This window comes from Trachemys scripta, chromosome 2 (genome assembly GCF_013100865.1).
Source record: "Trachemys scripta elegans isolate TJP31775 chromosome 2, CAS_Tse_1.0, whole genome shotgun sequence".
NCBI classification, from domain to species: Eukaryota; Metazoa; Chordata; order Testudines; family Emydidae; genus Trachemys; species Trachemys scripta.
The window spans coordinates 141,702,577-141,716,255 of record NC_048299.1 but is presented as its reverse complement, the minus strand read 5'-3'; the positions used below and the strand labels follow the sequence as shown (position 1 = coordinate 141,716,255).

General features: G+C 52.0%; 1 protein-coding gene across 1 annotated transcript in view; it reads left to right on the top strand.

Moving 5' to 3' along the window:
* FER1L5 (fer-1 like family member 5) overlaps positions 1-13,679 on the top strand; it is a 92,130-nt gene that overhangs the window by 22,596 nt on the left and 55,855 nt on the right. Inside the window, exons 10-18 of the mRNA XM_034759524.1 lie at positions 1,479-1,509; positions 6,171-6,286; positions 7,468-7,588; positions 8,238-8,341; positions 10,419-10,487; positions 11,921-11,964; positions 12,473-12,555; positions 12,636-12,748; positions 13,522-13,635. Of these exons, the coding sequence (XP_034615415.1) occupies positions 1,479-1,509; positions 6,171-6,286; positions 7,468-7,588; positions 8,238-8,341; positions 10,419-10,487; positions 11,921-11,964; positions 12,473-12,555; positions 12,636-12,748; positions 13,522-13,635 (795 nt within the window). The remainder of the gene's footprint in view (positions 1-1,478; positions 1,510-6,170; positions 6,287-7,467; positions 7,589-8,237; positions 8,342-10,418; positions 10,488-11,920; positions 11,965-12,472; positions 12,556-12,635; positions 12,749-13,521; positions 13,636-13,679) is intronic.

Genomic DNA, 13,679 nt, shown 5'->3' with positions numbered 1-13,679 from the left:
ATGGAGGAGAGTCCCAATGGCCTTGCCTCCCAGCCTTAAATAGAATTGACATAAGGCAGGAAGCCTTTGTTTCCAGTGGGAAAGTACCAACCGTGTCTAAGGGGGTATTTTTCATCAGGTGACATTATCACCGGGCCTTGTAGTGTCAGTGCAGCATCCTAGGAAGCTCCTCAGGGAGGTGGGAGATTAGTATCTTCGGAGTTCTATTGTCCTTCTTAAATGGCTCATTCAGGAAGATTGCCTGCTGTCTGGTGGGTGTTTCCCCAAGTACAGACGCCCCCCGACTTATGCAATCGATCCGTTCCGGAAAGCCTTGTGTAACTCGAATTTTGCGAGTGTCAGAAACGTATACCTGTACATTACGCAAAAACTTCCGCAACTCAAAAATCCTATTTTTGGCTTATGGAACTTTTTCCGTAAGTGCGATTTCGCATAAGTCGGGTCTTGCATATCCCGGGGAGCATCTGTACACACACACTTGTAATTGTTCCATAGTCAATATTCCTAACTTCAGATACAGAAATGATACAGGCACACAACTTGGATAATCACATTCAGTAAATCACAACCTTGCCAATGATTTCACATGAGCCATCTTGCACAAAGTATATCGTAGTTATGCCATATTCATCTCATAAGCATAGTTCTATAAAGAATACGGAGCGTCGTGTCACAATAGGAATGAGCAGAACCAGAACAACAGCGGCCAGCTTAGCTCTACTTTGCCTTTGATTTAGCTTCTCTTAGGCTTGGCCTGTGTACACGCTATCACTTACATCGGTATAAGTGATGTCACTCCGTGGTGTGAATGAGTCACCCCGTGACTGACATAAGTTACGCCGACCTCAGAGCCGGTGGGGACATAGCTACTGTCGCGCACGGGGCTGGAGTAATTAAGTCACCGGGAGAGCTCTCTCCTCTGGGCTTAGACCAGCTGCACTACAGCATGCAGCTGCATTGGTACAGCTGTGCCATAAGGTTGCCATAGCCTGGATCTACACTACCAACTTATGTCGGTATAACACACCCCGGAGCGACGCAGTTATACTGACCTAACCCCCGGCATAGACAGCGCTATGTCAGTGGGAGGGCTTTTCCTGTCACCATAGCTACCGCCTACATTCTCCAATCAGTGTAGTCACATCTTCATGAAGTGCTACAGCAGCGCCGCTGCCAGTGAAACGCTGCAGCATTGTACGTCTAGCGTCAGCATGGCCTTGTGCTGTGCTTTTAAGTACAGAACAAGGAGTCAAGCGGGCCAGGGTCTATTCCAGGCTCTGTGGTTAAGTTTGGGGACATCGTTTTGCCACTCTGTGCCTCACTTTCCCCACCTGTACGGGGATCCCAGTTACCTGAAGGGGGGCTGCACAGTTTGAAGCATGGAGGATCCTAAGAGGGAGAGTGTTAGAGGAATGCCAGGTGGTGTTATTGTTCTTCTAGGGCAGATCCCCTAACATGCTCCATTTCCCTCTCCACAGCTTGAGGTTGGCCGTGTGTACGACTCTCCTGGTAGGTGAAGGCTGTTTGTGGCGCCGTTAGACAATTAGATGGGCTGGGCTGTTCCTAGTGCCTGGGTACCAAGGAAGATACAAACCAGGATTTCAAACCAATCCCAGTTGCCCTGCATTTATTCTTACCCTTGGGACTCCACACCCGTCCCTCACACCCCACCAGGTGCTAGCCTAGTAAGGCTGTTTATCTCTTACTGCCTCATGCAGGGGGCACGTTCATAGCTCCATCTCATTCCCAGAACACTTTACAAGGGATCCCCCCACTCCATACACCAGCTTGTCTCCGTGCCACCTGTCACCATGACAACGCTGTAACGCCCCTTGCCCACAATATGTACGGTGTCTGGGACCCTTGCCTCCCTGCATGGTAGTCACATACCTGGTTACCTGCATGGTTATCGCTCCTTGGAAATTTAGCCTCTATGAACTCAGGACTGGGGAGCAGGCACTAATAAGGACTTATCCTCTGTTAGTTACTTATATGGCTTATATTGCTGCCACCTGGGACACATTCGTTTCTGCAGAGGTAGGACTCCACTTTCAGGATTACTGAGCCAGCACCATCCACCAGTGCCAAACTCCCTTGATGACACACAAACTGGGGGAGTGGTAAATAGTGGAGAGGACAGATCCCTGATTCAGAGAGATCTGAATCACTTGGTAAACTGGGCACAAGCAAACACTACACTTTTTAATACAGTTAAATGTAAAGGTATACCTCTGGGACAAAGAACGCAGGCTGGGGGACTCTGTTCTGGGAAGCAGGGGATCTGAACAAGATTTGGAGGTTGTGTAGAATAATCAGGTGAACAGGAGTTCCCAGTGTGACACTGTGGCCAAAAGAGCTAATGCGATCCTGTGGTACATAAGCCGGGGAATCTCGCATAGGAGCAGAGAGGTTATTTCACCTCTGTATTTGGCACTGGTGTGACGGCTGCTGGGATCCTGTGTCCAGTTCTGAAGGGTGTGGATAAATTGGAGAGGATTCAGACAAGAGGCATGAAAATGATTAAAGGATTTGTCACAGGGTCCAGTCACTGCTAGTGCCGCCTCCTCCTGGTCACTCTGGAGATTAGCTCTTGAGATTGATGTCCCTTCCCATGGTCACATACCATCACACTGTCTCTCTCTCAGGTCTTCAGCCCCTTTCTTGCTCCAGGAGTTGCTGCGTGACGCATCCCTCCAGCCAGGCCACTCAGTGGCCCCGGCTTCTGGGGTCCATCCTTCAAAGTCTCTGTCACTCCTACAGTGACCTAGGCAGACTTTCCATTCACTGTCCCAGTGGTGCCATTTTCCCAGTAGCTGGTAGGGGAACCTGGGCCCACCCTCTTCTCCAGGTTCCTTCCAGCCCAGGGACCTTCAACCCAGCAGTTCTGGACTTTCCTCTCCCAGCCCTCACTGCTCCTTCCCTGGACCGCTTCCTACAACTCCTGGTTCCTCTCCTTGCTGTGGGTGTACCAGTTCCAAACCTTCCTCCCTCCCTCTTCCCCGGGAGTGACTGCCCTTTCCCAGCAGCAGCCCCCTTCTGTTGCCAGCTTCCTGGCTTTAGAGACCCCCTATTCCTGCCTAGCTGAACCTTCTTGCAATCAATTCCCTGCTCCCTGGTTCTTCCTTCAGGTGCAGCCTGTGGAGTTAATAGGCCTGCCTGGCCATAGCCCCTTCCAGTCCCATACGGGGTGGACACGGCATCACAAGATTAGAAAACACCCCTTATAGTCATAAATTCAAGGAGCTCAATCTATTCAGTTTAACAAAAAGAAGGTTAAGGGTGTGACTTGATAACAGCCTATAAGTATCTACATGGGGAACTGTGGTGAGGTGCCACTGGGCCCTCCTCACTTCTGCCCCTTGCTGCACCCACAAACCAGCCAGAGACCTCTGCACTGGTGCAATCACACATGCTCTTTATTTCCAGTATACTTTCCCACCACCTTCTAGCTACAAACAGCCTCAGCATTACAGCCTCAGGGACGGCTAGCTCCTGCAGCCAGGAGAGGAGCATTCCCACCCCCTTTCCTTCTTTCCCCCTTGACTTCTTTCTTGCCAGCCTTTATGTAGCCCCTGGCTAACGAGGCCGGCAGCTGTTCCCTGTTTGCCAATCAGGCCTGGACTTAGCCAGCCAGCTCCAATTCCCCTTTCTTGATTGGAGCTGGTGTGACAGAGCCTGGCTCAGATTTTCTTAGCCAGCACCCTGTCACAGGAACAAAGATCTGGTAATGGGCTCTTCAGTCTAACAGAGGAAGGTCTAACATGACCCAATGGCTGGGAGTTGAAGCTAGACAAATTGACTGGAAATAAGGTGTCATTTTTTAATGGAGGGAGTAATTAACAGTTACAATTTACCAAGGGTCGTGATGGATTCTCCATGACTGACTATTTTTAAACCAAGATTGGATGTTTTTCTAAAAGATCTGCTGCAGGAATTATTGTGGGGCAGGTTTCTGGCCTGTACTCTCCAGGGGGTCAGACAAGACCATAGAATCATAGAATATCAGGGTTGGAAGGGACCTCAGGTCATCTAGTCCAACCCCCTGCTCAAAGCAGGACCAACACCAACTAAATCATCCCAGCCAGGGCTTTGTCAAGCCTGACCTTAAAAACCTCTAAGAAAGGAGATTCCACCACCTCCCTAGGTAACCCATTCCAGTACTTCACCACCCTCCTAGTGAAATAGTGTTTCCTAATATCCAACCTGAACCCCCCCACTGCAACTTGAGACCATTGCTCCTTGTTCTGTCATCTGCCACCACTGAGAACAGCCGAGCTTCATCCTCTTTGGAACCCCCTGTGACGGGTTTGGACCCTTTGGGGTGTCACTTGATGTGTTGGGGTGCCACTGAGTCAGCCTATTCTGCCAGCCTGGGTCCCCTTTACCCTGCCTTGCTGGGCTAGGCTCACAAGCCTCTTCCAGCCAAGCACACAGGCAGGGCCACACCCAGCTGCACAGAGACAGGGACCCGCTCTGGGAAGATTCAGCCTTAGGGGTTCCCCCAACACTCTGGTGTCCACTCCCTTTAAGGGGGACAAACCCAAAGGTTTTATGAAATTCGCCTCCTCCCTCAGTGTGGAGTGAGATATGCAAAATGTCTTCCCCCCCCCACTCTCAGTTAGAAATTACATAAACTGGGTTATATTATAAACAAGAAATAAGTGTATTAACTACAAAAGGCGAATTTTAAGTGACTATAAGAGATAACAGACAGAACAAAGCAGATTACTGAGCAAATAAAACAAAGTACACAAGCTAAGCTCAATAGAATAAGAAACAGATTACAAAATATAAATTCTCACCCTAAATGTTATTTTAGGCAGGTTGCAAAGTTTCTGTGGTTCAGAGTTCCAGTTATATTCCTTTTCAGACTGGACCCCATCTCAGTCTGGGCTCCCCTTCAGGTGGTGTTTGCAGTCTTTCTTCTTGGGCAGACAGGCCATGGAGAGGAGTCCCATTTGCCTTCCTCCCACCCTTCCCTTTCCTTCCCATGGAAAGTTATGAGAAGTCCCAGGTAATGTTTAGTATCAGGTGACAAGACCACCTGACTCTGTAGTATCACAGCTTCCATGAGTATGGAGGGTCTGCAGGAAGGCCAAAACTTTTCACAGCCCATTGTCCTCGCTGATGGGCCATCCGCCCCATCTGGCTTTTCCATTGTTGTACCTGAAGTGTTAGCACGGGGCGTCATCCAAAATAGCAGAGTTGAACTACAGATACCTAGGTCTGGTCTACACTAGGGGAGGGGGTTGATCTAAGATACGCAACTTCAGCTATGAGAATAGCATAGCTGAAGTCGACGTATCTTAGATCAACTTACCTCCCATCCTCACGGCGCGGGAGCGACGGCCGTGGCTCCCCCGTCAACTCTGCTACCGCCTCTCACCCTGGTGGAGTTCCGGAGTCAAAGGGGAGCGCGTTAGGGGATCGATTTATTGTGTCTAGATGAGACGCGATAAATCAATCCCCGATAGATCGATCGCTACCCGCCAATCCGGTAGGTAGTGTGGATGTACCCATAGTCACTATTACTAACTTCAGATACAGAAATGGTACAGGCACACAAATAGGATAATGGCATTCAGTAAATTATAACCTTTCCAATGCATACAGCTAAATTCCAGTGATATCCTACACGACCCATCTTGCATAAAGTACATCTCAGTTATGACATGTTCATATCCATAAGCATATTTTCATAAAGAATATGGAGTGAAAGATCATATCCCTCTTCAGGTAGTTGACGGGTGCTATCAAATCCCGCCTCACTCTTCTCTTCTGCAGAGTAAATAACCCCAGTTCCCTCAGCCTCTCCTCATAAGTCATGTGCCCCAGCCCCCTAATCATTTTCATTGCCCTCCGCTGGACTCTCTCCAATTTGTCCACATCCTTTCTGTAGTGGGGGGCACAAAACTGGACACAATACTCCAGATGAGGCCTCACCAGTGCCGAACAGAGGGGAATAATCACTTCCCTCGATCTCCTGGCAATGCTCCTACTACTGCAGCCCAATAGGTTGTTAGCCTTCTTGGGAACATGGGCACACTGTTGACTCTCATCCAGCTTTTCTGGATCATGATGGTCCCTGTGACTGTATAAAAGCTGAGTGCGGGGTGGGAGGAATACAGTGAGTTGCACAAATCGCAGACCCTGCCGTCCTTCTCTCCCAGGTCATGCTCTCAGCTGGAAATGGCTCAGCCTTTACCACCCGACTCATCTGAATGCTGGCTTGAGAGGCTACTTGAAAGTCAGCCTTTGTGTGCTTGGAGCCGGGGACCAGGCACCGGTAAACACCGCCTGTGAAAGGGACATGATACCGGCAGTGATCCCGCTGAGTTCCTGCCCCATCCTGAGTCACTGCCCAAACCACCGCAGCTCCATACCGAGGTCTTGGGTTTCCTGATATCTGCGAAACACGAAAAACCTGCACTTGGCTGTTCCAGGGCTTCCTTCCGGGACCCCCTTCAGGCCATGGGCAGCGAGTATCATAGGCAGGGGGAGGCGGTGCCTTCCCAAACAGCCTAGTGTGACCCTGCCCACACTCGGCCCCCAGGCCAGGCCCCCTCCTGCGGTTCCCAGAGTGCTCTGCTTTGGCTGCCCCAGGCTGGCTGGCCTGCCTCCCACAGGGAGTCAGGGTGACTGGTGCTGGGGTGGCACCACTCGGAGCACGGGGGGCCAGGAGTGCTGCCTGGCACACCAGGGCTGGGCCCTCGCCCCCTGGCCACTTGGCACTGGGGCCAGGGGCCACAGTGAGGGTGCTCTGGGCTCCTGCGGGGGAGGGGGAACAGAAGGGGGGCAGATGGGGAGGGGCAGGGCCTTGGGCACAAGGGGAGGGAGCCTCCCCTAGCAGCCAGGTCCCCCAACGGCCGCCCATGCTTCAGGCCCTTGTTGGAACTTAGTGAACCCACCTACCAGCAAGATTCAGCAGTGATTAGCCTGAATCTCAGTGCCGGGTTTGAACACGAGTCGAGGGGGATTCAGCAGAAGAGCCCTGCGTTGTCAGAAGTGCTGAGCTCCCACTGCAGGTCAAGGCAGCTGTGGGTGCTCAGCGTCTCTGCAGATCAGGCCCTGGCGCAACTCATGGTTAGCGTCTGCACTCTCACACTTCCATACCTGGCTTCATGCTCTGCCCATCCACAGGCCATTCTCTCTGGCCCCTGCAGGCCACCATTCATACACAGCCCTAAGATGACTCCCGGTTGCAGCACAAGGGCCCAATCTTCCTCCCACTGGAGCACCTGGCAGAGCCCTCATTGCTCCAAAGGCATCAGGATCTGACCCTAACACTGCACAGGCTGCAAAATAACCTGCTCACCACGTGCCTTTGGCTCTCTCTAGAGCAGTGAAACACCTGGTCTCAGACACACCACACCCCATCCTCTGGTTCTTACCAGTGCTCTGCTGGTGGGGCTGTCTTGCAGTTGTTCTGTGCCTGTAAACATTCTCAGCACTCTTCTCTCCTCTCAGGAGCTGGACAAGCCTGCGGAGAGTGAGGACGTAGAGTCCAACCTTCTCAAGCCAGCAGCGATGCCCGTATGCATGGCCACCTTTCAGCTCCGCATATACAGAGCTGAGGATATGCCCCAAAGTATGTGTCATATAGTGCAGAGGATACCCCTCCATGGCCTGGTAGTCAGAGCAGGGGGATGGGAGCCAGGACTCCAGGGACTGTTCCTCAGTCATTTTAGCTCCTTGGATGGGGACTGGGCCTTCTGATGTTTATGCAGCACCTAGCACACTTCTGGCTGCTACCAGAACACAGGAAGCACAAGGGTTTGACAGTCCCTGTTGCTCACCCCTCTACAGTGACAGCTCCTAGAGGGGCTGGAGGCAAATCCTACAAATATAGAATATCAGGGTTGGAAGGGACCTCAGGAGCTCATCTAGTCCAACCCCCTGCTCAAAGCAGGACCAATCCCCTGACAGATTTTTACCCCAGTTCCCTAAATGGCCCCCTCAAGGATTGAACTCACAACCCTAGGTTTAGCAGGCCAATGCTCAAACCACTGAGCTATCCCTCCCAAATACATTAGGATCTTTGCCCACTATTGTAGGGTGGCCTGCCATGTCGCCTGCCTGCTGTCCAGTGTCACCAGCTTCCTCTGCCCTTTCAGACCCTTGTTACCCTCAGCCGAGGGGAGGTTTTGGGTCTCCCCCTGAAGCACAGATGGTCAGCAGGAGTAAACTGTGCCAGCCAAGAGCTATCTGACACGAACGCGTCTCTCTTCCCTCTCCAGTGGAGGACTCTTGCCTGCATTACTTTAGGTCCATGTTCCAGATGCATGTCGACAAAAGGATCTGCGCTGACCCTTCTGTGGAAGTTAGTTTTGCAGGGAAAACGGTAGGTAACATGCAGCTCTGCTCAGAAAAGTGACCTCTTGGGAGAGGGGTGTGTTTACAGCACCAGGCAACGTCAATCTCTTCACCAACAGCCAGTCTTGTACTCTAAACACTAACACGTGTAGTAACAGATGTGTGGCCCCTAAAAATGCCATGGCAACAGAGGCGATAGAATTCAGATTCCCCCCCCCCCCCCCCCCCCCAGAGCTAAAGGAGAATCCCCATTAGCTGTTGGGAGTGCAGTATACAGCCTGTTACACACAGCTGAGCAGGACGGATTGCATCCAGTAGACGGCAGACACATGCTAGCCTGTTCATTACAGATGACGCAGTGCCATCTAGCAGACATGAATACACACGTAGAGTAAGCCTGGCAGTAGGAATTTCTACACAACACCACGGACTGAATCCCCATCCCATTAGTATAGTAACACATGAGTGCTCTAGAGTCACCCAGTTCACTCCTGTTACCACGGCCAGGCTGGTAGTTATTATCCTGCGGCAGTTTCCATAGCGAACTTGCTCTATTCGAGTCCAAGCAAGATTTGTTTGCAGCAGCACAGCCAAGCAACTTCCATCCCTGAGGGCTGAGAGTCAAACTGGGCCCTGTTGTATTCATTTGGATGGAATACATAGGCCAAAGGTGTTAATATAAGCCAGTCACTGTCCAACATTAAGCAGTGTTAAACAAGGTCCAAGGTTTGGTACACAGAGACCTCAGCCTGGCAAACACACGATTACAAATTCTTTTAACTTTTTATTAAAGATACAGAAGAGAAGGAAACACAATTAAAGCATCTGAAATATAAAGTATTAAGTAAGGCTTTAATTTTAACAACAATCCTTGTTCCCTTTCCCTTTAACTGGAGAAAGTTTTTAGAAGGAAAATCCATCTTGTCTGATGGTCTCTTAAAGAGTCAAGGTGGGGGAGGTGATATATTTCATTGGCCCAACTTCTGTTGGTGAAAGAGACAAGCTTTCAAGCTGCACAGAGCTCTTCTGTACTGAAGAGGAGCTCTGTCTAAGCTCGAAAGCTTGTCTCTTTCACCATCGGAAGTTGGGCCAATGAAAGATATCACTGGCTCACCCACCTAGTTTCTCTAATATCCTGTGACCGACACAGTTATAACATCACTGCAAACAGTCTCTTATATGGTTTTAAAGATGGTAATAACTGTTTTGGGGGGTCTGTGGGGGGAGGGGTAAAAGAGAAGAAAGTAGTTGAGATGAGCTGGAGTCGTTGTTGCTGCTGTTGGTTAAAGTCCAAAATTGTCTCTGGGCTATACTACAGACCTATATCAGTATAACAGCGTCACTCAGGGGTGTGAAAAATCCACACCCCTGAGCAACGTAGTTACACCGACCTCGCCCCTTGTGTAGACAGTGCTACGCCTCTCGAGGACGAGATTAACTACACCCTTGGGAGAAGCTCTCCCATCCGCATAGTAGCGTCTTCATTAAACCGCTACAGGGTGCAGCTGTAGTGCTATGCTTGAAGACAAACCCAGAGTTAGTTGAGATAGGCTGGAGATGTCACTGTTGTTGTTGAAGTCAGTTTTCAAAGGAAAAGCACCGTTGTTTGACAGTCTCTCAGATGGTAATAAGTGTCCTTTTGGGGGAAAAGAGAAGGAGCTAGTTGAGATGGGTTGGAGCTGTCCTTGCTGCTGCTGCTGTTAAAGTCTGATCCTGTTTCTTAAGAAGACACACCAAGAAAAACACACACAAAAGGGGAGAGAAAAGAACAGGGAAGGTAGAAAATGCAGCTTCTGTCTCGGGTGAGACTCTCACATGTAACCTCCCTGCTGGAAAAACATAGGCACAGGCACTCTGAGGCCTGGCAAACTCATACCAGCCAGTCCTGATGATCCCACGATGGGAAAGCAACTGGTGATGGTGCTGACTGTGCATGGGACAGTACCGAACCTCATCTAAGGCTCTGCAGTGTTGCAAACTCTTGTTTGCTGGGGGGAAATATGGGGAACTAAGGTGGGTGAAGGAAGTGATTGACCTGCAGAGGGTGTAGCTGGAAGGAGAGGTGTTGATCTCTGGTTTCTAATAGTGTCATTTAATGTTCTCAGCGCTGCACCAGAGTGATGCCAAGAAATGCCAACCCGGAGTGGAACCAGGTTCTGTTCTTTCCTGCCCAGGTGAGATGGATGACTCGGTAGGAAGGGGATGTTGTCAGAGCCCCGACAATCTGCATTGAACATCTGCCCTGCATCCCTTCTTTCTCCCACGTATTACCCAAATTCTCATTTCCTGAAAGAGGATCAAGGGAGTTCTTGCCATAGATACCCTAATAGAGTCTCTCCCTGGGAGGGCCGGCATTTGCAGCACAGAGTCCAAGGAGTATTGACAGGGGGCAGGAGAAGTGACACACAGAGCTTGTGGAAGGTCATGTCCTTTCCCTCTTGTGGGGGCTGGATTTCTCCCCTGCACATGTTCCTGACACTGGGGGAACTGTCACAGAGTCACCAGGCAATGCTCTGGAACTGCTCCCTTCGAAGCCAGTCAGGACTCTGGGGAAGTCTCCTCTCTGTGAGCAGACTGTCTCCAGGGCAAGAAGCTAACACAGCTTCCACCTTCCTGGGTCTGACCTCGGAGCATTCAGCATCCCGAGCCCCACCGTGCGCTTCCCACAGTGAGTCTGCTCTTGGGCGGGGCTCCTGGGGCAGCCAGAGGGCCCTGCACCCCACCTCTGCAGTCAGACGTGACTCTCAGCCAGCATAAAACAGAAGGTTTATTAGATGACAGAAACACAATCCAAATCAGAGCTTGTAGGTACAGAAAACAGGACCCCTCAGTCAGGTCCATCTTGGAGGGTGGGGAGCGCGGACGTAGGTCTGGTCCTCCCCCGTCTCCCCAACCAGCTCCAAACTCACTCACTTCCAGCTGCCTGGCCCCTGCCCTGCCCGTTGCTCCTCCTCCACCCTTTGTCTCGCTTCCTGGGCCAAGAGTCACCTGGTCACGTCCCCATCCTGGGTCTCAGGTTACGAAGGGGCAGCCATAGCATCTATGCAGGGAACTGGAGCAGCCCCCACAAAGGTCACCCACGCTTATTCCCACCACCTAGACACTGGTGCAACACACAGGGAAACGGAGGCGCACACAGCGTTCAAGCAAAACAGTAAGACTCACATACAGCATAAGAATGGAAAATCCCCACTTCCTCACAGGAACATAGGGAGTGCTGGAGTGGAGCCAGCGCTGCAGCAGAGGAAGAGAATGGAAGCGCTGTCTGTAGGGAGGGGAAGGAAGGAAGGCACCTGCTCTGTGGAGCTACTACCCCTTCAAGAGGGGGAGTTCCCCATAACGGTTGCCTCCCTCTGCTCCCCCTAGACATTGCTTCAGCTTCTCCGTCCACTGACCATGCCCAGCTCCCACTGCTGAAGAGCCAGATGGGGCATCCAATGGCTTTGTCACCAGTCCACACGGCAGCATCCTTCCTAGCATGCCAACAGGCAGGGCAGCCCTGCCATATGAACCATGGGAAGGAAGAGCCTTGCTGTGTCATTTAATGTCTCACTGGGGCTGGCCCCTGGGACGTATGCCCTTCTAACCTGCCACCTTCCCATTGCAGTTACCGGCCGTGTGTGATAAGATCAAGCTCACCGTACTGAACGGGTAAGCAGCACTTTGGACAGTCCCCGCCCGGAGCCGGCAATCCTGGCGTTACCCCCAGAGTAAGGGGAGTAGCTGAGGGTGAGGCTGGCCAGTGGGATGAGGGAAGAGCCAGCAGGGACACTGTGGTGGGTGGAAGGGAAGGGACCTACGAGGGGTTAATAAATAGACATGTTGCTCTGGGTTACGTTAGAGAAGGCAGGTCTGTGAAGGTGGAGGTTCTGGATGGTCCTTAGTTCTGGGGGAGTTCATTCTGCAACTGGCCCCAAAGGAAGCTCTATCTCCTGCCCTGACGATCCTTACAGCAGACAGTTCCCTTGGGCCGCAGCAGTGCAGGGGTTGAGCAGAGCTTTGGCCAAGTTTTAAATATCCTGATCCCAGGCCGTGGAGCCCCTTGGCAGAAGCCAGTGTCCATAGACCCCAGGACTTGGTGGACCTTTTGCTCAGCAGCACCCCCATCCCGCTCCAATGACCCAGAAAGGCCCTTTTGCTGTCTGCTCTGCATTTCCAGGGACCGAGCAGGAAAGAGGGACGTCCTTGGGACCACCTACATCAGCCTGTCCCAGGTGTCCTCCACGGGGGCTGAGATAGAAGGTAAGGGGCTCTGACTGCTCACCGAGAGCTGGCTTCATTCTGGGCCCTTTCGTCCTCTCAGGTTCCTCTCTTGGTTCCAGGGGATTTCTCCGGGTTCCTGCCATGCTTTGGACCCAGCTTCCTGACCCTCTATGGGAGCCCCAGGGAATTCACCAGCCTCCACGACCCATATGAGAAACTCAACTCTGGGAGCGTAAGTATCTCCCTTCTGTTCATGGCCCGGATCCCAGGGAGAGCATGTCCTGGGGGCGAGGTCCTCATGACTCCCAAGACCTGGGATTGCCATGAGTCCGTGCCACTAGGCTCGTAGCATGGCATCTGGCATTCCCACCACAGCATTGGGTTGACTCTGGCCCCTCACTGACGGGGAAGCACCCTACAGTTCCCCAAGCTGCTCCAGAGACGGGTGAATTGTACAGGGAGGATGAGAGAGGGTGACCAGTAGGTGACAGCCCATCTCCCCAAACACACAGTGTCTGTCTGCCTTCCCCTCTGAGCCCAACGCACAGAGGCATGGTCGCTCCTGGGGTAGCAGGCCACTTCCAGCACTAAGCAGTGCTCCCAGCCTGCATCGTCAGCGACCTCTGACTGTTGTTGAAGGGGAAGTTAGGAGGGGAGGAGAAGGGATCTGGAGGAGCAGGGAAAGATCTGGGTTTGTGGGGGGCAATCTGCAACAGGAAGAAATCTGGCAGAGACCTTTCTCCTCCTGCACGGCCCATAAGTTGCCTCTTACTGCCCTGAGTTGTCCCAGGAGCTGCAGAGCCTGCCTGGAGCCTGTAAACATTGCGGTGAGGGGCTCAGACAGTTGTTTGGGCTGCTTGCACTTGACATCAGGCCTGGAAAAAGAGTGGGGAAAGTTTCTCCGTGCTCCTCCCTCTCTTCTCTTACCCCTCTTCCAGGGTCTCCCATTTCCTCGCTCTTCTATCCCCTTCCTGCCCCTCTTCACTGGACCCATTTGTCTTCCAGGAGGAAGGGGTGGCCTATCGAGGTCGGATTCTAGTGGAATTAAACACCAGTATGGATAGGACCCCCCAGCAGGAAATAGAGGAGATCCCTGCAGAGGCTGTTGCCAAGGTGGAGGTAACTAGCCATGATTGAGGGTGTGACCCCAACACCCCAGGCCA